General features: G+C 43.5%; 1 protein-coding gene across 7 annotated transcripts in view; it reads left to right on the forward strand.

Moving 5' to 3' along the window:
• Positions 1 to 25,306, forward strand: part of LOC112254853 (pleckstrin homology domain-containing family A member 6) — a 182,408-nt gene that overhangs the window by 115,115 nt on the left and 41,987 nt on the right. For 5 of the 7 annotated variants that reach the window (XM_042324643.1, XM_042324642.1, XM_042324640.1 and 2 more), the window contains 4 exons: positions 7,891 to 8,060; positions 8,616 to 9,164; positions 9,355 to 9,865; positions 18,358 to 18,444. In XM_042324643.1, the coding sequence (XP_042180577.1) occupies positions 7,891 to 8,060; positions 8,616 to 9,164; positions 9,355 to 9,865; positions 18,358 to 18,444 (1,317 nt within the window). The remainder of the gene's footprint in view (positions 1 to 7,890; positions 8,061 to 8,615; positions 9,165 to 9,354; positions 9,866 to 18,357; positions 18,445 to 25,306) is intronic. The other 2 variants (XM_042324641.1, XM_042324644.1) reach the window with 2 other exon arrangements.

Below are 25,306 nucleotides of genomic sequence, written 5' to 3' on the forward strand. Positions count from 1 at the left end.
AAGCAAGTCTCTTCTTCTTATGGGTGTCCTTTAGTAGTGGTTTAGTTGCATCAATTTGACCATGAAGGCCTGATTCACACAGTATCCTCTGTGAAGCCTCTGTGAAGGATTTATTTGGGCTGTAATTTTCTGAGGCTGGTAACTCTAATGAACGTATCCTCTGCAGCAGAGGTAACTCTGGGTCTTCCTTTCCTGTGGGGGTCCTCATGAGAGCCAGTCTCATCATAGTGCTTGATAGTTTTTGCAACGGCACTTGAAGAAACATCAAAGTTCTTGAAATGTGAATGTTTTAAAGTAATGATGAACTGTCGTTTCTCTTTGCTTATTTGAGCTGTTCTTGCCATAATATGGACTTGGTCTTTAACCAAATAGAGCTGTCTTCTGTATACCACCTTGTCACAACTAAACTGATTGTCTCAAACGCATTAAGAAGGAAATAAAAACCACAAATTAACTTATAACAAGGTACACCTGTTAATTGAAGTTCATTCCAGGTGACTACCTCATGAAGCTGGTTGAGAGAATTCCAAGAGTGTGCAAAACTGTCATCAAGACAAAGGGTGGCTACTTTGAAGAATCTCAAATATAAAATATATTTTGATTTGTTTAACACTTTTTTGGTTACTACATGATTCCATATGTGTTATTTTGTTGTTTTGATGTCGTCACTATTATTTTACAATGTAGAAAATAGTAAAAATAAAGACAAACCCTTAAATGAGTAGGTGTGTCCAAACTTTTGACTGGTACTGTATTTCTTTTCAAACCATTTCTGCGGGGGGCTCCAGAAAAAAAATATCCCTCCAAGAATGAAATGTAGCCCCGTTCTTGCTGGACCATGTCATATTCATACAGTATAACCTACTGGTGCTGATGCTGTTACTATGGTGTTGCCATGGCTTGCATCAGCATCCTCTCTTAAGGAGGAGGTATACCAGCACCCTCCACCGTGGCAGGAAATTACGTTTATGGCATCATAGGCACATGACTTCAGCATCTCTCTCTCTCTCTCTCTCTCTCTCTCTGTCTCTCTCTGTCTCTCTCTCTCTCTCTCTCCCCTGTATCCCGCCACCCAACCCCCACCAGCTCAGAAGGGGATGGAGAAACAACATAAAGATCTTATTTCCCGCTACCTCGCTGTACTCTATTTTAAAGTAACAGTCAATGGTTATGATTCAGAATGTTGAAACATCATCATGATCTTACTTATCATCTTACTTACTTACTTACTTACTTAAGTATCATCAACTAGATTCAGCCGCGGGCCAATTATTTAATGAGCAGATGGTCTGGAGGCCGGAACGTAATTACAAATAATTTGTAGACTGTAAGAAGTACAAACAGATATAATAAAATAAAACATTTGTTTTATTTATGTTAAAATACAATCACACAATTGTAACATCTTATTTCCCCCTCCAGTAAAAATTGATTGTGATATTCTGTGGTTATGATTAAGGATGTAGAAATGATTTCAAAGCAGATTTTGCGTGCAGTATTAAAATATTGACTTGTAGAAATAAGGGAACCAGTGGGTCTCGTAGAGCTGGATGGAGGAGGAGGATGGTAGGGTTATGTTGAAGATTGGGGGAGGTAGGAAGAGTTCGATATCAAGAGACAATAAGGCTCCAGACATAGACACACCCATGCTCACATGCACTCACAACACACACACTCTGTCGATATCTTCTCAGCATGGATGACTGTTCTCTAGGTCCAGGCTATAATTAAACAGCCAAGAATAAGTATAGAGCTTCACAAATAACAACCTGACAGAAACACTCTCATCACACACAAACACACTCGCACACACACATATGCGCACGCATGTACACACACACACACATGTATACACGCACACACACATTGAGGAGAGAGGATGAGAAGAAGGAGAGAAGAAAGATAAGGGAGGATGGCTTGGAGATAGGCATTGGTCATCATGGTCATCCAGTCCAGTTTCAGTGATTCACCAGATCCTTGGCCTCAGTGATTCACCAGATTCTTGGCCTCAGTGGTTCACCAGGTTCTTGGCCTCAGTGATTCACCAGATCCTTGGCCTCAGTGATTCACCAGATCCTTGGCCTCAGTGATTCACCAGATCCTTGGCCTCAGTGATTCACCAGATTCTTGGCCTCAGTGGTTCACCAGGTTCTTGGCCTCAGTGATTCACCAGATCCTTGGCCTCAGTGATTCACCAGATCCTTGGCCTCAGTGATTCACCAGATCCTTGGCCTCAGTGATTCACCAGGCCTGGAAAAGACTCTGCTCTTTACCAAGCATGACTCAAAGCTGGATATTGATTTAAATAATTTGACCTTTTTTGCACAAATATTACAGTTGATTACTTTGACAATCATGCCTAATACACTATCTAATTGACCTGCCACTGTTTCTATATGGAAGGGTATTTTGCTACAGTTCCCAGACCAAACTGCTTACTGTAGAAATCATGCAAATCAGCAACTGCCAAGTCGACTTTAATCTAAGTAAACCCCCTAGCTAGCTAGCAGGAGCTGCTGTGCCATGGCCCTCACAGTCAATGAGTCACAACAACATAGGAGGGAGTGTTTTTCTCCTGATCACCGACTCTCCTCCTGAGTCCTGCCCCAAATGTGTATGGGTGTGTAGGGGATCCTGGGAAACACACACACACACACACACACACACACACACACATGGCTCGCTGTGTTAGTGTGTGCAGGACCGGTTTGACCACTGCACCGGGGGTGTGTGTGAGTTGTGGAACAGTTTGAGATCACACACCTGTACTTATGGTTGTTTTAGTCTTGGTGAGTCCGTTGACACGATGTGACGAATGACAAGACTTGCCAGGTCGTTCCTTTGAAATTATTTTTCTAGAGCGACCAGCTTTTCTTCTTGTTGCTGTTTTGACCTTGACAATGTACCATTCAGACAATTTCTATTGATAAACGAGATCTGAAACAGTCAGTCAACCTGTCAAGCTTTACGAGATGCATATGGAAGTAGGACTATAATAGTAATTATTATATGTTATTATATTGTGCATTATCTTGTTACATCACAAGTCAACAGAGATAAATAAGACAAATATGATCAGCTACTGAGCTAAAAGGGCACAGGTACGCGGAAAAACATCTGATGTGTCCTAAACGGGGTGCAGGTAAGTTGAGCCATAAAATGGTTTGTTTCTATGTACCTAGTTCAAAACATGTAATTTTGTAGGCATAGTACCCATTCTGTCAGTTACATATAGACCTTGGACCTCAAACTCCTCAACCAGAAACCCCTAAGTACTTGGTATATATGTGAGGAATACTGCCTCTGGTACTGGCTGGCCGCTGTCACAGAGAGACATAGGGAGGAAGGGAGTGCCTTCTCTCGTGTAGCCGTACCTCAAAATGACATTGTTGGCAGGCCTCATTTGGAGTTCTGGAGAATTTTGTATTAGCCTAAATGGCTACAATGTTCTGCCTCCAGTGACTACATTTTTGGTGGGATGTTACATTTGAAGAACCCCTCCCACATAGAAAGGATGTTATGTTCGTCACTGTTTTCAGATCGGGTAGGATATGCTGGTTTGTAACATTGCAGAAAATGGAAGAAAACCTGCAAGAAAAACTGAATTCTGTTTTGCCAGAACTGTTCTCTATACACACAACTGAGTCGATGAAGGCATTAAAACTCCTCTCCGTCCAAGCAAGGCATTTGATTGGTTTGACACATTGCGAGGCGTCACTGATTTACACTTGATTTACTCCCCTTTTTCGCTACTTTCTGCCATTGACTTCAACAGGCTTTCTGATTAGGGAAGCCTGGTTCTCGACGAGGCTAGGGAGTGCCTAACGAAGTTCCAGAGTAGCTAGTGTTACATCCTAATCAGTAGAAGATAGAAACATAAAGCATTGATTTGCTCAATCATGCAAATGTTAAGGTAATTAGTCTTCTTAGTGAAAGCCCTCCAGAGACCTTCTGCCTCTGTCAACTTGCACGGTTTAGGGAGAACGCGGTCAACAGTGCTCAACAACGGTCGAGAACAGTCAACGACGGTAGAGAACGGTCAAAAACGGTCAACAACAAAATTCCAAATGCAATACAAAGATCTATTGTATGAACGGTCAACATCAAAATTCAAAACGCAATACAGAGATCTATTGTATGAACGGTCAACATCAAAATTCAAAACGCAATACAGAGATCTATTGTATGAACGGTCAACATCAAAATTCAAAATGCAATACAGAGATCTATTGTATGAACGGTCAACATCAAAATTCAAAATGCAATACAGAGATCTATTGTATGAACGGTCAACATCAAAATTCAAAACGCAATACAGAGATCTATTGTATGAACGGTCAACATCAAAATTCAAAATGCAATACAGAGATCTATTGTATGAACGGTCAACATCAAAATTCAAAATGCAATACAGAGATCTATTGTATGAACGGTCAACATCAAAATTCAAAACGCAATACAGAGATCTATTGTATGAATGGTCAACATTAAAATTCAAAACGCAATACAGAGATCTATTGTATGAACGTGGCAAAGAGATTCAGTTTGAGACAGAAATATTGAGCAGTAGCAGCAGTGAACTAGGGTTTGACAGAGCTACAGCAGGCCTATAGATTCAGTATACAGTACAGTGTCTGGCAAACTACCTTCCATGTTGGCATCAAACACAACAACAATATTCTAATCTACATTCTAACTAGAATCTAGCCAAACTGTCTTGGAACTCTGGGTGCCAGCATGGCATACATTCCTATACTCAATCTCCAACCAAGTTGGCCAAGTTGTCTCTGAGGCCAGTGTGTGTGTGTGAACATATTTTTCAGCCCTTTGTCCTTCTGTCAGGACATTAACAGTCTGCCTAAGAAAAGAGCAACTCCACAGCAGCCGGAAGGTCTGGGACTGGGGAGGGTTGAGACACACATCACAACAACACTATAATTAAAACAGCTATTAGAGCCCAGAGAACAACAACACTATTCTAGTCCCAAGACACAGAACACTACTGGCTGTTATAGCTTGACAGGTTGACTGACTGTTTCAGATCTCGTTTTCTCCATTTCCGCCTGAATGACGAGCCCAAAGTAAATTGCCTGTTGCTCAGGCTCTGAAGCCAGGATATGCATATAATTGGTAACATTGGAAAGAAAACACTTTGAAGTTTGTAGAAATCGTAAAATAACATAGGAGAATATAACACAATAGATATGGTAGGAGAAAATCCAAAGAAAAACCAACCTGAATCTTTTTTATGTTGAGAGACCATGCTCTTACAATGGCAAGTATAAGGGCATACTGAAAATTAGCTCCCAGGATGCAATTCCTATGGCTTCCACAACAGTCTGTGTTCAAGGTTTCAGGCTTGTAACTTCCAAAATGATTAAGAAATATCAGTTTTAGTACAACGTCGCCATGAAGACAGGACACACCTGCCAAAATCGGTTTCCTATTGAACATACTTCACACAAAAAAAACATATAGTTTTATTACATTTTAGGGTATCTGAGGAGTAAATAGAAACATATTTTGACTTGTTGAAAGAAAGTTAAAGGGTAGATTTTCGGATTCCTTTCTCTGCATGTTGAACGAGTGGATTACTCAAATCGATGTCACCAACTAAACTTTTTGGGATATAAAGAAGAATTTTATCTAACAAAACGACACTACATGTTATAGCTTGGTCCATTTTGATGACAAGTCAGAGGAAGATTTTCAAAAAGTAAGTGAATATTTATTCGCTATTTGTGAATTTCTGAAACCTGCGGCGGTGGAAAAATATTTTGATGTCCTCAAACAATTGCATGGCATGTTTGCGCTGTAATAGCTACTGTAAATCGGACAGTGCAGTTAGATTAACAAGAATGTAAGCTTTTAACTGATATGAGACACTTATATGTATCTAAATGTTTAATATCCATAATTCTTATGATTATTTATTTGAATTGCGCGCCCTCCAGTTCCACCGGAAGTTGTCCCGCTAGCGGGATGCCTAGGCTTAAGAAGTTTTAACCTGATATGGTTATACTGACCTCATGTGACTGATGAAAGAAATTACAGTAAATATCACCCACGTTACCTTTGCATGTTGATGTTGTGTAGATTAGAACGGAGTGTGAGCTATTTTAACAATCACAATGACATCAGGGAAGAGACAGGACAGCTAATGGATGTATTTTCTCCTTAAAACCAGTTTTTCTTTCAGGATAGCAGTTGTTGCATGATATTTGTGGATCCTTGAGTTTTCCAGCAATATGAGGCTATGTCTAGGATAGGATCCTTACACTTACCTCTGTCTAGGATAGGATCCTTACCCTTACTTCTGTCTAGGATCCTTACCCTTACCTCTGTCTAGGATATGATCCTTACCCTTACCTCTGTCTAGGATATGATCCTTACCCTTACCTCTGTCTAGGATAGGATCCTTACCCTTACTTCTGTCTAGGATCCTTACACTTACCTCTGTCTAGGATAGGATCCTTACCCTTACTTCTGACTAGGATCCTTACCCTTACCTCTGTCTATGATATGATCCTTACCTTTACCTCTGTCTAGAATATGATCCTTACCCTTACTTCTGTCTAGAATATGATCCTTACCCTTACCTTTCTCTCTAGGACCCTCACCCTTACCCCTTGCCCACCATAACACCCTGAGTACCCCTCCAATTAAAGTGCTCTGACCTCTGAACTTTCACCTTTATAACCTCGGACCCTCACCAATTTCTCCTCTCCTTCCTCACTCCCCAAACTGCGAGGACCCCCGGGCATAGCTGTCTTCCATTGTGCCTGTGTAGAGTTACCCAGATGATCTTGTTCCATGTAGGTAGTTTTCACCTTTTATTCACCATTTCTCTTCTCCTTCTCCCAACTGCATGCTTACTCTGCTCACTGCATGGTGTTGGTCACTAACTGTTAAAGAGTGAGATGCTGGATTCACCTGGTTGGTTTTACTGTCAAGAGTCTGTGGATCCGGACAATGGTTTTATACTACATATTATTGGGCTTTGACATTGCAGGCAACATTGCAGGCAAGACACACTTGACTGATCTACAAATCACCTTTCATTATAAACAACTAGTTATTATTTTTTGTAGATCAGTCAGTCACAATTTATCCACAATGCATCACAGATTTGATAACTGCAGTGCCATCTAAAGGCTGGATATTCACAACTAACCTGGACTGTATTCTGAGTAATCTAAACTGACTGTGGTTTGAATATTGTGACTATTCACCAATACATCAGTCAATGTAAATACAACTATTTCATCTTACTTCACTATACTAGTCAAGCTGTGTACTAGTCAAGCTGTATACTAGTCATGATGTGTATTAGTCAAGCTGTCTATTAGTCAAGGTGTCTATTAGTCAAGCTGTGTACTAGTCATGATGTGTATTAGTCAAGCTGTGTACTAGTCAAGCTGACTATTAGTCAAACTGACTATTAGTCAAGCTGACTATTAGTCAAGCTGACTATTAGTCAAGCTGTCTATTAGTCAAGCTGTGTACTAGTCAAGCTGTTTATTAGTCAAGCTGTCTATTAGTCAAGCTGTGTACTAGTCAAGCTGTTTATTAGTCAAGCTGTCTATTAGTCAAGCTGACTATTTCAAGCTGTCTATTAGTCAAGCTGTGTACTAGTCAAGCTGTTTATTATGTCTATTCAATGTCAAGCTGTGTACTAGTCAAGCTGTTTATTAGTCAAGCTGTCTATTAGTCAAGCTGTATTTGTTGATCATTGACAATTATTCAATGCAACATTAAAATACATGTATGTGTTTGAGACCTGTGTATGTTTTTTTGCATCACAGCACAGTATGTGATGATTATGATGATGTTTCATGTTGAGGAAGGCTCTGTCTAACACTGTGTCTCCTCTCTGTCTGTCTATTACAGGTTTGGTACGAGGAAGAGGAGGAAGGTGAGATTAAGGGCCACATTGTGTTCTGTATGCAGGCTGAACACGCAGGAACACGCACATACTACTTCAGCGCTGAGACTGCTGAGGAACAGGAGGAGTGGGTCGACGCCATGAACGAGGCAGTCCACATACTCCCTTCATGGAGGTACGCACACATAGTGTACAAGCACACATGCACGCACACACGTAAGCAAGCAAGCACGCACGCACACACTCACACACACACACACACACACAAGAACACACGCACGCACACACACACACACACACACACACACACACACACACAAAAACACACACACGCACGCACACACACACACACGCACGCACACGTAAGCATGCAAACACATGCACGCAAACACACACACGTAAACAAGCATCCAAGCACACACGTAAGCACACACACGCATGCACAAACTCATACACACGTAAGCAAGCATGCGCACGCACGCACACACACACACACACACACACACACACACACATACACACACACACACATAAGCACGCACACACACACACACACAAGCACACACTCATGCACGCACACACACACATACACACACACAAACACACAAGCATGCACACACACACACAACCACTTAATGTATTGTAAGATCTTACAAATACACGTTCAAATACACACATAAAAACACACAAATACACACACACACACGCTAACTCTCTCCCTTCCTCACAGGACCACCAACTCAGAGGCCACCACACCCACAGCGGAACTCCATGGTAACACCTTGGTAACCAAAGGACCTGAACCACACACCCAGACACACACATACATCGAGGACAACAGCCAGACGACGGACTTCCAAGACCCAGAGCCCGGACCACGAAAACCCGCCCATCACAAGGTCAACGGGGTCGATGCCATGGAAACGCCCCTTCCCTCCACCAGCAACTCAGAGCAGGAGGGGAGGATGGAGGGAGAGAGGACAGGAGGGCCTGGACCTGGGGGTGCACACCATCCTCATCACCAACCCAATGGGTTTGGCCCCTACGGTCCCCCAAACGGACCCCCCCAGGGTAACGGGCGGCCGCTCCAGGGACCTCCAGAGGGAGGGATGATAGAGGGGAGGGAGGTGAGGGAGCAGCCTGAGAATGTGGTGCTGAGACGGGGCTTTGTGCCACGGACGAACCCTGAGAGACAGGCCCAGAGGAAGAGCTCCATGACCCAGCTACAGCAGTGGGTCAACCAGCGCAGAGTCATGGCTGTACAGGAGGACATGAACAGGTGAGAGAGAGAAAGAGGGAGCGAGAGAGAGGGATGGGAGCGAGAGGATAGAGAGAGAAAAAGAGAGCAGGAGAGAGAGCGAGAGAGAGGAGGGGATGGGAGAGAGGATGAGTAAGAGAGCTGTTTTTGTGTGTCTACAACCACGTCTCCCTTCAACCATCTTTCTGTCTCTCTTTTTATCTTCCCCCAGTAGCTCCCGTTACTACACAGTGAACCGGGGTGTTCCAGCTGACTACTACAGCGTCTACGGTAGCGTGGTGGGTGGTCCGGGCTACGTGGAGCAGTACCCCCTCTACCCCTTGGGCGTACGCCCTGACAGCATCTGCTCTGTGTCAGCCGTGGGCTACGACCGCCTGGGCCCCCCTCGCTGGACCAACGAGGACAAGAGATGCTCACTACGGGACGGACCCCCGCCCCCTCGAGACCCATACGGTCCCCCACCCGGCCCTGCCTATTACAACCAGATGGATGTAGCCCAGACCTCCATGAGGCGTCTCTCCATTCAGCCCAGGTCTAGGTCTGTCCCCAGGTCCCCCTCCCCATCCTCGGGTGGTCCCTGCTCACCCGGCCCTCATAGCTTTGCCTCGCCCATCCGCTCACCCTCGGCCCGGTTTGACAGAGGACCAAGCAGGCTACAGGAGGATGTGATCTACGCTGACCCCTCTGTGTACGGACTGAGGAGATCACTGAGCTCACCCAAGGTGAGAGGGGGGAGAGGGTGTGTGTGTGTGTGCACGCTTTGTCAGGGTATGTTTGTTATGCCTGACGATCATTTTTGGGGAAAAAGACCAGATGGTAGATGTGTTGCAATTTTCTACAATCACGTTGGCACAAATTTCCGATCCTTGAGGTCATTTTTCAAAACTCTAGACACAAAACTCAAAACGGTCATCACTTGTAACACAGTCTGTTCAATGGTCAAAACATTGCATTGTGCATTCATATCTTTAAAGAAACCTTGCACATGCAGTATTCTTTTTTCAAATATCTTGTTTAGCATGAAATACCATAGGAACATTAATTTAGATCACCCAAACACAAGATACTGATAGTTTCACTGTGTAGTTGTTTGTACAATCATTAAATATTCTAGTACCAAATATGTGATGTTTCATTATGGTACTACACATAAATACATCACTGTAAAATGACTAGTAGAGAGAATACAACAGACACAGTGGAATCATTTAACAAAATCTTAAATGTATTGATTAAATACAATAAAATCACAACATAGGTTTCTTTGAATCAAAGCAAAAATAATTAGCTACAAAAAAGAAAAAACTACAGTAAAACGTCAGCTGCAGTGTTCCTCACCTGGCTTACTGTAAAACATCACTGCAGTGTTCCTCACCTGGCTTACTGTAAAACATCACTGCAGTGTTCCTCACCTGGCTTACTGTAAAACATCACTGCAGTGTTCCTCACCTGGCTTACTGTAAAACATCACTGCAGTGTTCCTCACCTAACTTACTGTAAAAAGCAAAACAAAGGATTAATTACTGTACTTCTATATTTCCATCAACTCTGTCTTGTGGATTTGGCCAAAGGTTCTCTTCCACATCACAATGGATGTTTTCATTGGCCAAACATCTTGGGAAGAATCTTCAGGCAGGGTGAATCCAGGCCTGACACTGGTCTGCCGTGATGTCATTGCATACATCATCCATGGCCTGGAGAAGGGTGGCTTGTTCCTGAGGGCGCCTATCATATACCTTTCACCTCCACTTGGAGAAAAATGTCTCAATCGGGTTAAGGAAAGGAGAGTATAGGGGTGAAACCATGCTTGCACCATTTGAGCATGGTAGAACCTGACATTATCCCACGCAATGACATAGGTCACGACATCAGCTCTACAGACCCGATTTATCTCATCAAGAAGGTTACACAAGGAGAGCTGCTTCATATGATCCAATACGAGGTCTGCGTCCCACCACGACATCAGCTCTACAGACCCGATTTATCTCATCAAGGTTACACAAGGAGAGCTGCTTTATATGATCCAATACGAGGTCTGCGTCCCACCACGACATCAGCTCTACAGACCTGATTTATCTCATCAAGAAGGTTACACAAGGAGAGCTGCTTTATATGATCCAATACGAGGTCTGCGTCCCACCACGACATCAGCTCTACAGACCTGATTTATCTCATCAAGAAGGTTACACAAGGAGAGCTGCTTTATATGATCCAATACGAGGTCTGCATCCCACCACGACATCAGCTCTACAGACCCGATTTATCTCATCAAGAAGGTTACACAAGGAGAGCTGCTTTATATGATCCAATACGAGGTCTGCGTCCCACCACGACATCATGTTGTCCAGGTACTTGGTTGGTTGCCCGCTGGCCAATGAGATTCCAACCTCTCCTCCTTGTCTTGGCCAGGTTGAAGCCTGCTTCATCCAAAAAGAGGAATTTGTGAAGGTTTTCATCAGCATCCAGCTCCATCACCCTCTAGAAATACATTTTGGAAAGACAATTACAATGATGTAGAATTTTGGGGGAATTTTTCACAACAGGCATCAGGAACATACTCAGTCCTCAGTTGCTTCACTCTGTCTGCATTTCTTTCAAAGGGCACACGGTATAGCTGTTTTTCTTTCAAAAGGCACACGGTATAGCTGTTTTTCTTTCAAAAGGCACACGATATAGCTGTTTTTCTTTCAAAGGGCACACGGTATAGCTGTTTTTCTTTCAAAAGGCACACAGTATAGCTGTTTTTCTTTCAAAAGGCACACGGTATAGCTGTTTTTCTTTCAAAAGGCACACGGTATAGCTGTTTTTCTTTCAAAAGGCACACGGTATAGCTGTTTTTCTTTCAAAAGGCACACGGTATAGCTGTTTTTCTTTCAAAAGGCACACGGTATAGCTGTTTTTCTTTCAAAAGGCACACGGTATAGCTGTTTTTCTTTCAAAAGGCACACGGTATAGCTGTTTTCTTTCAAAAGGCACACGATATAGCTGTTTTTCTTTCAAAAGGCACACGGTATAGCTGTTTTTCTTTCAAAAGGCACACGATATAGGTGTTTTTCTTTCAAAGGGCACACGGTATAGCTGTTTTTCTTTCAAAAGGCACACGGTATAGCTGTTTTTCTTTCAAAAGGCAAGATGTGCTGCCGAATTTCTGTAAGGTGAATACTATTTCTGGCCTGAACCAAATTGACCACAGCCCGCTCTTGTTGGTCAGTCAGAATTTTGCCTCTGCGTCCCCTATTTGGCCTAGTCTCAATTCTGCAGGGAAAATTACAGTAAGTACACATTTAGTCACATCACCTACTCTGTGGTACACATTGGCATGTAGTATACAGTCATTTGACAATTGAGAGTAGCCTAATGTTTAATGCATTCTGAAGACTTACTGGTTCTCATTGTGGAAAGTGCTGATGATTGAGACGGTTGATCTTCTGAGGTTCGGTTGAATCATTGTAGCTGCCTCAGTCATTGTCATGCCATGATTTACAACATGGTCTACAACTATTGCTCGGATTTAATTGGACACTCTTTGCTGTTGCTGCCGCTGTCTTGGTCCCTGGCCTTGTCCTCTACCACGTTCCCCCACACCTCTCAAACGATGCCCACGACCACCTCTCAGAAGGGGTGCTTGTCCCCTGACATTCGTTTCACCAATACGTCTTCCTCGTCTTCCTCCTCTCACTGCTTGACCTCTGTTGTGACCTGGATCACCTGCCGGCTCCATGTTATCACTATGTTGTGGTAGGTGGATACCACTCACTTCACTATACAGCTCCATGTTATCACTATGTTGTTGTAGGTGGATACCACTCACTTCACTATACAGCTCCATGTTATCACTATGTTGTGGTAGGTGGATACCACTCACTTCACTATACAGCTCCATGTTATCACTATGTTGTGGTAGGTGGATACCACTCACTTCACTATACAGCTCCATGTTATCACTATGTTGTGGTAGGTGAATACCACTCAGTCCACTATACAGCTCCATGTTATCTCTATGTTGTGGTAGGTGGATACCACTCAGTCCACTATACAGCTCCATGTTATCACTATGTTGTGGTAGGTGAATACCACTCAGTCCACTATACAGCTCCATGTTATCACTATGTTGTTGTAGGTGGATACCACTCAGTCCACTATACAGCTCCATGTTATCACTATGTTGTGGTAGGTGAATACCACTCAGTCCACTATACAGCTCCATGTTATCACTATGTTGTTGTAGGTGGATACCACTCAGTCCACTATACAGCTCCATGTTATCACTATGTTGTGGTAGGTGAATACCACTCAGTCCACTATACAGCTCCATGTTATCACTATGTTGTGGTAGGTGGATACCACTCAGTCCACTATACAGCTCCATGTTATCACTATGTTGTGGTAGGTGGATACCACTCAGTCCACTATACAGCTCCATGTTATCACTATGTTGTGGTAGGTGGATACCACTCACTTCACTATACAGCTCCATGTTATCACTATGTTGTTGTAGGTGGATACCACTCAGTCCACTATACAGCTCCATGTTATCACTATGTTGTGGTAGGTGGATACCACTCAGTCCACTATACAGCTCCATGTTATCACTATGTTGTGGTAGGTGGATACCCAGTACCACTCAGTCCACTATACAGCTCCATGTTATCACTATGTTGTGGTAGGTGGATACCACTCAGTCCACTATACAGCTCCATGTTATCACTATGTTGTTGTAGGTGGATACCACTCAGTCCACTATACAGCTCCATGTTATCACTATGTTGTTGTAGGTGGATACCACTCAGTCCACTATACAGCTCCATGTTATCACTATGTTGTGGTAGGTGGATACCACTCAGTCCACTATACAGCTCCATGTTATCACTATGTTGTTGTAGGTGGATACCACTCAGTCCACTATACAGCTCCATGTTATCACTATGTTGTTGTAGGTGGATACCACTCAGTCCACTATACAGCTCCATGTTATCACTATGTTGTGGTAGGTGGATACCACTCAGTCCACTATACAGCTCCATGTTATCACTATGTTGTTGTAGGTGGATACCACTCAGTCCACTATACAGCTCCATGTTATCACTATGTTGTGGTAGGTGGATACCACTCAGTCCACTATACAGCTCCATGTTATCACTATGTTGTGGTAGGTGAATACCACTCAGTCCACTATACAGCTCCATGTTATCACTATGTTGTTGTAGGTGGATACCACTCAGTCCACTATACAGCTCCATGTTATCACTATGTTGTGGTAGGTGGATACCACTCAGTCCACTATACAGCTCCATGTTATCACTATGTTGTGGTAGGTGGATACCACTCAGTCCACTATACAGCTCCATGTTATCACTATGTTGTTGTAGGTGGATACCACTCAGTCCACTATACAGCTCCATGTTATCACTATGTTGTGGTAGGTGGATACCACTCAGTCCACTATACAGCTCCATGTTATCACTATGTTGTGGTAGGTGGATACCACTCAGTCCACTATACAGCTCCATGTTATCACTATGTTGTTGTAGGTGGATACCACTCAGTCCACTATACAGCTCCATGTTATCACTATGTTGTGGTAGGTGGATACCACTCAGTCCACTATACAGCTCCATGTTATCACTATGTTGTTGTAGGTGGATACCACTCAGTCCACTATACAGCTCCATGTTATCACTGTGTTGTTGTAGGTGGATACCACTCAGTCCACTATACAGCTCCATGTTATCACTGTGTTGTTGTAGGTGGATACCACTCAGTCCACTATACAGCTCCATGTTATCACTATGTTGTGGTAGGTGGATACCACTCAGTCCACTATACAGCTCCATGTTATCACTATGTTGTTGTAGGTGGATACCACTCAGTCCACTATACAGCTCCATGTTATCACTATGTTGTGGTAGGTGGATACCACTCAGTCCACTATACAGCTCCATGTTATCACTATGTTGTTGTAGGTGGATACCACTCAGTCCACTATACAGCTCCATGTTATCACTATGTTGTGGTAGGTGGATACCACTCAGTCCACTATACAGCTCCATGTTATCACTATGTTGTTGTAGGTGAATACCACTCAGTCCACTATACAGCTCCATGTTATCACTGTGTTGTTGTAGGTGGATACCACTCAGTCCACTATACAGCTCCATGTTATCACTATGTTGTGGTAGGTGGATACCACTCAGTCCACTATACAGCTCCATGTTATCACTATGTTGTGGTAGGTGGATACCACTCAGTCCACTATACAGCTCCATGTTATCACTATGTTGTGGTAGGTGGATACCACTCAGTCCACTATACAGCTCCATGTTATCACTATGTTGTGGTAGGTGGATACCACTCATTTCACTATATACTCGTACCACAATGTGAAATCAATCATCAGTAACGAGTTGTCAGTATTGGGAAAGCAATTACAAGGGCCTGCATACATACACTCACTGGCCACTTTATTAGACCATATTCAACCAATCCCTATACCAGTCTGCTGTTCCCACATGCTTCAAGAGGGCCACCATTGTTCCTGTTCCCAAGAAAGCTAAGGTAACTGAGCTAAACGACTACCGCCCCGTAGCACTCACATCCGTCATCATGAAGTGCTTTGAGAGACTAGTCAAGGACCATATCACCTCCACCCTACCTGACACCCTAGACCCACTCCAATTTGCTTACCGCCCAAATAGGTCCACAGACGATGCAATCTCAACCACACTGCACACTGCCCTAACCCATCTGAGGAACACTGAGAATGCCTACAGGGCATTCAACACCTCCTCCAACCCCGCTCGAGACCCTGTGCAACTGGGTACTGGACTTCCTGACGGGCCGCCCCCAGGTGGTGAGGGTAGGCAACAACATCTCCTCCCCGCTGATCCTCAACACTGGGGCCCCACAAGGGTGCGTTCTGAGCCCTCTCCTGTACTCCCTGTTCACCCACGACTGCGTGGCCACGCACGCCTCCAACTCAATCCAACTCAATTGATTACCAACAAGTTTGAGGGAGGAGGCGAGGGCCCTCGGAGTGTGGTGTCAGGAAAATAACCTCACACTCAACGTCAACAAAACTAAGGAGATGATTGTGGACTTCAGGAAACAGCAGAGGGAACACCCCCCCATCCACATCCACAACCTCAGGAGGCTGAAGAAATTCGGCTTGTCACCAAAAGCACTCACAAACTTCTACAGATGCACAATCGAGAGCATCCTGGCGGGCTGTATCACCGCCTGGTATGGCAACTGCACCGCCCTCAACCGTAAGGCTCTCCAGAGGGTAGTGAGGTCTGCACAACGCATCACCGGGGGCAAACTACCTGCCCTCCAGGACACCTACACCACCCGATGCTACAGGAAGGCCATAAAGATCATCAAGGACATCAACCACCCGAGCCACTGCCTGTTCACCCCGCTGTCATCCAGAAGGCGAGGTCAGTACAGGTGCATCAAAGCTGGGACCGAGAGACTGAAAAACAGCTTCTATCTCAAGGCCATCAGACTGTTAAACAGCCACCACTAACATTGAGTGGCTACTGCCAACACACTGTCAATGACACTGACTCTACTCCAGCCACTTTAATCATGGGAATTGATGGGAAATGATGTAAATATATCACTAGCCACTTTAAACAATGCTACCTTATATAATGTTACTTACCCTACATTATTCATCTCATATGCATACGTAGATACTGTACTCTATATCATCGACTGCATCCTTATGTAATACATGTATCACTAGCCACTTTAACTATGCCACTTTGTTTACATACTCATCTCATATGTATATACTGTACTCGATATCATCTACTGTATCTTGCCTATGCTGCTCTGTACCATCACTCATTCATATATCCTTATGTACATATTCTTTATCCCCTTACACTGTGTATAAGACAGTAGTTTTTTTGGAATTGTTAGTTAGATTACTTGTTCGTTATTACTGCATTGTCGGAACTAGAAGCACAAGCATTTCGCTACACTCGCATTAACATCTGCTAACCATGTGTATGTGACAAATAAAATTTGATTTGATTTGATTTGATTTAGGTACACCTGCTTGTTAACGCAAATAGCCTGCTCCTTCGAACAGCAAATCATGTGGCTGCCTGCAACTCAACATATAGAGTAGAGAGCTTTAGTTATTGTTCGACCAAACATTAGATTGGGCAAGATGCGTAATCTCAGCAACTTTGACCGTGGTATGATTGCTGGTGCCACACATGGTGGTTCCAGCATCTCAGAAACAGCTGCCCGCCTGCTTCTTTTTTTTTTGCACACTACAGTCTCTAGAGTTTACAGAGAATGGTGCGATAAACATAACACATTCAGTGAGCGGCAGTTCTGTGGGCAAAACACCTTGTTAATGAGAGAGGTCAGAGGAGAATGTCCAGACTCATTCAAGCTAACAGAAAGGCCACATGCTCAAATAACAGCCGTTTTAAAACAGTGGTGTGGAGAAGGGTATCTCTTACCGTACAACACTGAATAATTCAGGCTGTTGTGGAGGCAAAAGGGGGTCCTAGCCAGTACTAGATAGGTGTACCTAATTAAGTGGCCGGTGAGTGCACTGTCAAATGTCAGTAATGTCAAATCTGAAAACATGGTTCGGAAAAGTGGTACATGGGACATAGAAACAGTGTCTGATAAAGAATGATGATGAAACATTACATCCATAGATAATGTAGTCCAATTGGTTCATGTTCCACGGTAATTGGTGTCAATGGATCTTGTTATCCTGAAACTTTCATGATCTAAACATGGAATATTGTTCATCAGTTTCCATAAAACTATGCATTAAGAGTAACGCAACAGTTACTTATCATTTTGAGCAGTTGTATCAATTGATAGTTAGATCATTGTAATGAAATGAATAGACAGTCATCTCAGATGTAATGTGTGAATTGCATTTTGAAATGGTAACACTGAGGTTAAGTTGTGTCATTTTGAACAGGTGATTTTAGTTCAATGAACAAATGATCTTAGCTTTATGTGTATTGTATCCAAGCAATTGGAAAAAGTGTTAGAGTTTTGAAAAATGTGCATTTTGATCATCGGATTTGAGTTCTGTGTCTTGAGTTTTGAAAAATGACATCAAGGTTCTGAAATGAGTGCCAAAGTGATTGTAAAGATGTGTAATTTGTGAAGATTTTCTTTGTGTTGCTAGCCCAGTGATCATAGAACATCCCGGTTATTTCTCTTATTTCAGTATGATTACCCTGGAGACAGGAGGTCGCTAAGCCAAGGAATGTACCACTACAACTACCCTGCCTCCCCCTCTCTCCAAAGCAAAATGGTACGTCCTCCCAAAGCGTGTTACACTATCAAGAGACACAGACCAATGAGTCCAATGTCAAGTTTGTGAGACACTTGACTACAGCCCTCACACACACCTACACGAGCTTAGCGGGAAAATTGTGCTCGACAGCTACCTGTGCTTAAAATAAGATCAGCAGTGTCTCTAAAGGTATGTTATAGCTGTGCTTCACTGCTGTATCTGGTGTGAGTTCATATGTCTGTCCTCTCTTTCTGTCTTCTCTCTTTCTGTCTTCTCTCTTTCTGTCTTCTCTCTTTCTGTCTTCTCTCTTTCTGTCTTCTCTCTTTCTGTCTGTCCTCTCTTTCTGTCTTCTCTCTTTCTGTCTTCTCTCTTTCTGTCTTCTCTCTTTCTGTCTTCTCTCTTTCTGTCTTCTCTCTTTCTGTCTTCTCTCTTTCTGTCTTCTCTCTTTCTGTCTTCTCTCTTTCTGTCTGTCCTCTCTTTCTGTCTTCTCTCTTTCTGTCTTCTCTCTTTCTGTCTTCTCTCTTTCTGTCTTCTCTCTTTCTGTCTTCTCTCTTTCTGTCTGTCCTCTCTTTCTGTCTTCTCTCTTTCTGTCTTCTCTCTTTCTGTCTTCTCTCTTTCTGTCTTCTCTCTTTCTGTCTTCTCTCTTTCTGTCTTCTCTCTTTCTGTCTTCTCTCTTTCTGTCTTCTCTCTTTCTGTCTTCTCTCTTTCTGTCTGTCCTCTCTTTCTGTCTTCTCTCTTTCTGTCTATCTTTTGTTTTGTCTCTGTCACTCTTTCACCCTCTCTTTCTCTGTCTGTCTCTTTCTTTAATTCTGTCTCTGTTACTCTTTCTTTTTCTCTACATACACAACTCTCTCTCCTTGTACTCTTTGTTTATGTCTCTGCGTCTGCTGGTGCCACTGATGCTGTTGCTACTGGTTTCACTGGTTTCTCTGGTACTGGATCTTGCACTGTCCTCGTCCTTGTCACTGCTGCTGTCACTGCTGCTGCTTGTATCAGGAGGGCATTTTAGACTTGCAGCTCCAGAGAAACCTGGAGTACCTCGATCAACAGGTATGTGCCGTAGACATCTCTGAGCACAGCTTTACCACTACCTCTACTCAAGCACATGAACACTAACACACCAAACAAAATCCAATGTATTTTACACATACGTGCTATGTCACAATACATTGTAAAAGCTAGGTAACTAACAAATGACTTGGAAACAACGTTGATTCAACTAGTTTGTACCCAGTGGGAAAGCTTGGTAACTTACAGTGCCTTCGGAAAGTATTCAGACTTTGACTTTTTCCACATTTTGTTACGTTACAGCCTTTTTCTAAAATTGATTGAAATGTTTTTTTTTCTCATCAATCTACACACAATACCCCGTAATGATAAAGCAAAAGCAGGTCTTTTAGAAATTTTAGCAAATTTGTACATTTAAAAAAAAAAAACGGGATTGTGAGATTTACATAAGTATTCAGACCCTTTACACAGTACTTTTTTGAAGCACCTTTGGCAGCGATTAGAGCATTGATAGCGTCTTGTAGCATCTTGGGTGTGACGCTACAAGCTTGGCTCACCTGTTTTTGAGGAGTTTCTCAGATTCTTCTCTGCAGATCCTCTCAAGCTCTGTCATGCAGGATGGGGAGTGTTGCTGCACAGCTATTTTCAGGTCTCTCCAGAGATGTTCGATTGGGTTCAAGTCCGGGCTCTGGCTGGGCCACTCAAGGACAGTCAGAGACTTGTCCCAAAGCCACTCCTGTGTTGTCTTGGCAGTCTGCCTTGGGCCGTTGTCCTGTTGGAAGGTGAACCGTCGCCCCAGTCTGAGGACCTGAGGGATTTGGAGCAGGTTTTCATCAAGGATCTCTCTGTACTTTGCTCCGTTCATCTTTGCCTGGATCCTGACTGGTCTCCCAGTCCCTGCCGCTGAAAAACATCCCCACAGCATGATGCTGCCACCACCATGCTTCACTGTATGGATGGTGACAGGTTTCTTCCATACGTGACTCTTGGCATTCAGGCCAAAGAGATCAATATTTATTTGATCAGACTAGAGAATCTTGTTTCTCATGGTCTGAGAGTGTTTAAGTGCCTTTGGCAAACTCCAAGCGGGCTGTCATGTGCCTTTTACTGAGGAGTGGCTTCCGCCTGGCCACCATAAAGGCCCGATTGGTGGAGTGCTGCAGAGATGGTTGTCCTTTATCGTTCTGGAAGTTTCTCCCATCTCCACAGAGGACTTCTAGAGCTCTGTCAGAGTGACCAGCGGGTTCTTTGTCAGCTCCCCAACCAAGGCCCTTCTCCTTTGATTGGCCAGTTTTGCTGGGCAGCCAGCTGGCCAATTCCTGGAAGAGTCTTGGTACTTCCAACCTTTTTCCATTTAAGAATGATGGAGGGCCACTGTGTTCTTGGGGACCTTCAATGCTACAGACATTTTTTGGTTCCCTTCCCCAGATTTATTCCTTGATTCAATGCTGTCTCGGAGCTCTGCGGACAATTACTTTGATCTCATAGCTTGGTTTTTGCTCTGACATGCGCTGTCAACTACAGGACCTTATATAGACAGGTGTGTGCCTTTCCAAATCATGTCCAATTAATTGAATTTACCACAGGTGGACTCCAATCAAGTTGTAGAAACATCTCAAGGATGAACAATGGAAACTCTGAATACTTATGTAAATAAGCTATTTCTGTTTTCACTTTTTCATTGTGGGGTTTTGTGTGCAGATTTCTGAGGAATTTTGTTTATTTAATACATTTTAGAATCAGGCTGTAACATAACAAACTGTGGTAATGTCAAGTGGTCTGAATACTTTCCGGAGGCACTGTAGCTACTGAGAACAGAGAAGGTAGAGTCTAGACGTCTTGAGAACATGAGAATAATTACATTTGGATCACCCATAAACTGTTGGCTACACTAAACCCCTCACAAAGTGTGGTTGACAGCATTTGTGTGATGTTTGCCAAAGCATTTTTAAAATTTTTAATTTACCTTTATTTTACTAGGCAAGTCAGTTAAGAACAAATTCTTATTTTCAATGACGGCCTAGGAACAGTGGGTTAACTGCCTGTTCAGGGGCAGAACGACAGATTTTGTACCTTGTCAGCTCGGGGATTTGAATTTGCAACCTTTCGGTTACTAGTCCAATGCTCTAACCACTAGGCTACCCTGCCGCCCCATTCAGATGTATTGTCGTGTGGAAGATGTATTGTCCATGTTGTCCACACTGCTACCTGCTAAAAACCTGTTGTTTCTCACAACCACATTCCAGATTCACTCCCACTATTACCCTCTCTCCCCTGTCTCACTGTCACTGACTGCTTACACCTTCTGGTAATGACCAGTCTCTGGTAATGCAGTATACACACTCCATCAGATCTACAAGTACTGGAACTCTTTGTTCAACATTAAACACAAACAGAAAGTTGTCTCTTCGATTTAACCAATTTGATTCTCAAATTCAAATTAGAATAGAACCACACTAGTCAGGGACTGTTACTGCGGCCAAGCTCCTGTCTTTACTGTGACAACCAGCAGAATGATGGATAGTGTGTTTCGCCCCAGGTGAGCGGTGGAGATCACCTTATCGGCATGGTAACCAGAATGGTGAAGCGATCCTCCTCTAGAGCAAATCTCTTCTCACAAGAGAGGAGAGAGTGTCCCAGAGAGGCAGGTTTCAGCAAGACCCACAGGCCCCACAGTGGTCCCCAAATTATTTTCTTTCCACTGGGACCCACCTAAAGCCTTTCAACTTTTCGCATGAGTCATCATGGAAATACAAATAATGTTTCTAACCATGACCCAGTCACGCCATAACACAAAGGAAGGAGACATTACTACTCAAAGACCCCTATACCCTCACAATATTCCCCTTCCCCTAATATGCGTTTCCAAGATGTCTGTATCATTGTAGCACAGGTTGTTTGCCTTGTAGCCACATGGTTTCTGGTATCAGAACTCCTTGTGCAGGCTCTCTCTTTCCGCAGAGGTCAACTACTGCCCTCTTCAGGGCTTTTCTAGTCACTAGTGATTTAGGGCGTGGGGCTCAGGTGTAGTCTAGACAGAATCAAATCAAATTGAATAAAACTTTATTTGTCACATGCGCCGAATAGGTCTCATAGGGCGGTGCACAATTGTCTGGGTTAGGGGAGGGTTTGGCCGGGGTAGGCCGTCATTGTAAATAAGAATTTGTCTTTAACTGACTTGCCTAGTTAAATAAAGGTTAAAAAAATAAAAACAACAATGCAGTTCAAGAAAGAGCTAAGAAAAGTTTTTAATAAATAACCTAGAAAGTAACACAATAAAATAACACAAACGAGGCTATATACAGGAGGTACCAGTACCGAGTCAATGTGTGGGGGTACAGGATAGTTGAGGTAATTTGTACATGTAGGTAGGGTTGAAGTGACTATGTATAGATAATAAACAGCGTGTAGAAGCAGTGTAAAAACAAATGGGGGCAGAGGGGTCAATGTAAATAGTCCAGGTGGCCATTTGATTAATTGTTCATCAATCTTATGGCTTGGGGGTAGAAGCTGTTAAGGATTTTCCCCTCCCACTCCCACAAGCTCCCACAGCCAAGCCTACGAACCCCTATTCTAGCATGTGGCTTTTAGATGCTAGGCTCTATCCACAGAACTGGCTTTTGCTTTCTTTGTCTTACCAATTCATTTGCGATTTTAGTTCTCCATGTTGCTTCACAGTACTTTATGTTTCTTTGTCTTTCCATCTGTGTTCTATGTCATATCCTGTCTTGTGCTGTAGCTTAATAGTGTGTCAGTGCTTTACAACATCCCCAACCACCCTCCCTCTTTGTTGTACCCCTCTTTCTCCACTGTGATGTCATATCCTCCTTCATATACCATCCAATCACAGTCCCCCATAAGGACATAGATCAGTGTTTCCCGACCTTGGTCCTCGAGTACCTCCAACAAAACACAGTTTCGTTGTAGCCCTTGACATACAAACCGCATTCAACTCATTGAGGGCTTGATGATTAGTTGACAAGTTGAATCAGGTGTGCTTGTCCAGGGATAGAATAAAAATGTGTACTGTTGTGTGTACTCGAGGACCAGGGTTGGGAAAACTGAAATAGATGACCTGGATATGACCATGGACATTTTGACAGAGGGGGTAAGCATTCCAGTTCACCCTACTGCAAGGATCATGAACTGGATTCAGCCGCGGGTCGATTATTTCTTGAGCGGATCGTTAGGGGGCCGGAACATAATTACAAATAATGAGTAGAATGCAAACTGACCGCAAGAAGCCCAAATGTGTAGGAATACATTTGATCAGATTTCCAGGGCCTCCCGAGTGGCACAGCGGTCTAAGGCACTGCATCGCAGTGCTTGAGGTGTCACTACAGACCTGGGTTTGATCCCAGGCTGTGTCACAGCAAGCTGTGACCGGGAGACCCATGAGGCGGTGCACAACTGGACCATCGTTGTCCGGGATAGGGGAGGGTTCAGCCGGCTGGGATTTCCTTGTCCCATTGCGCTCTTGTGGCGTGCCGGGTGCTGGCAAACTGACTTCTGTCGCCAGCTGGACTGTGTTTCCTCCAAAACATTGGTGTGGCTGGGTTAAGTGAGCAATGTGTCAAGAAGCAGTGTGGCTTGGCAGGGTTGTGTTTAGGAGGATGCATGACCTTCGTCTCTCCCGAGTCCGTAGTCCGTTCTCACCAATTGGGGAGAAAAATTTTTAATTTTTTTTTTAAATCCCAAATTAAAATCACTTGGAGCTGATTTGCTGGTGTCTTTAGTCTTTTATGTCCAACATTAAAAAATATAAAAAATTGGGGGGCCAAATAAAATATGCAGAAAACTTGGGGGGTGGGGGGCAAATAAAATCACCCGCAGGCTAAATTCGGCCAGCGGACCGTCAGTTGGGGAACCCTGCCCTATCGGTGCTCTCTGTTCTATACTGTAAACAACCCAGATTTATATGTTTTTTGTTTGTTATTTTTTGTCATTATCTTATTTGTTCAGTATTAATACCGATGTGATATGTACTGTACTCTGAAGTAGTGATATACTATGCATGTACTACGCACATGGTATGGTGTTGTTATTACTAGTTCTGTTCTGTGATACGCCATTGATAAAATGTTGTTTACAACTGGGTGAGTCTGGGCCATTCCTACTGTATGGCTCACTGAAGCCTTCTATAAAATGATGTGTGTGTTGTTTACAACTGGGTGAGTCTGGGCCATTCCTACTGTATGGCTCACTGAAGCCTTCTATAAAATGTTGTTTACAACTGGGTGAGTCTGGGCCATTCCTACTGTATGGCTCACTGAAGCCTTCTGTAAAATGTTGTTTACAACTGGGTGAGTCTGGGCCATTCCTACTGTATGGCTCACTGAAGCCTTCTGTAAAATGTTGTTTACAACTGGGTGAGTCTGGGCCATTCCTACTGTATGGCTCACTGAAGCCTTCTGTAAAATGTTGTTTACAAATGGGTGAGTCTGGGCCATTCCTACTGTATGGCTCACTGAAGCCTTCTGTAAAATGTTGTTTACCACTGGGTGAGTCTGGGCCATTCCTACTGTATGGCTCACTGAAGCCTTCTGTAAAATGTTGTTTACCACTGGGTGAGTCTGGCCATTCCTACTGTGGTCTGGGCTTCATTACCACTGGGTGAGTCTGGGCCATTCCTACTGTATGGCTCACTGAAGCCTTCTGTAAAATGTTGTTTACCACTGGGTGAGTCTGGGCCATTCCTACTGTATGGCTCACTGAAGCCTTCTATAAAATGATGTGTGTGTTGTTTACAACTGGGTGAGTCTGGGCCATTCCTACTGTATGGCTCACTGAAGCCTTCTGTAAAATATTGTTTACAACTGGGTGAGTCTGGGCCATTCCTACTGTATGACTCACTGAAGCCTTCTATAAAATG

The sequence above is a fragment of the Oncorhynchus tshawytscha genome, linkage group LG07 (assembly GCF_018296145.1).
Source record: "Oncorhynchus tshawytscha isolate Ot180627B linkage group LG07, Otsh_v2.0, whole genome shotgun sequence".
Classification (NCBI taxonomy): Eukaryota; Metazoa; Chordata; class Actinopteri; order Salmoniformes; family Salmonidae; genus Oncorhynchus; species Oncorhynchus tshawytscha.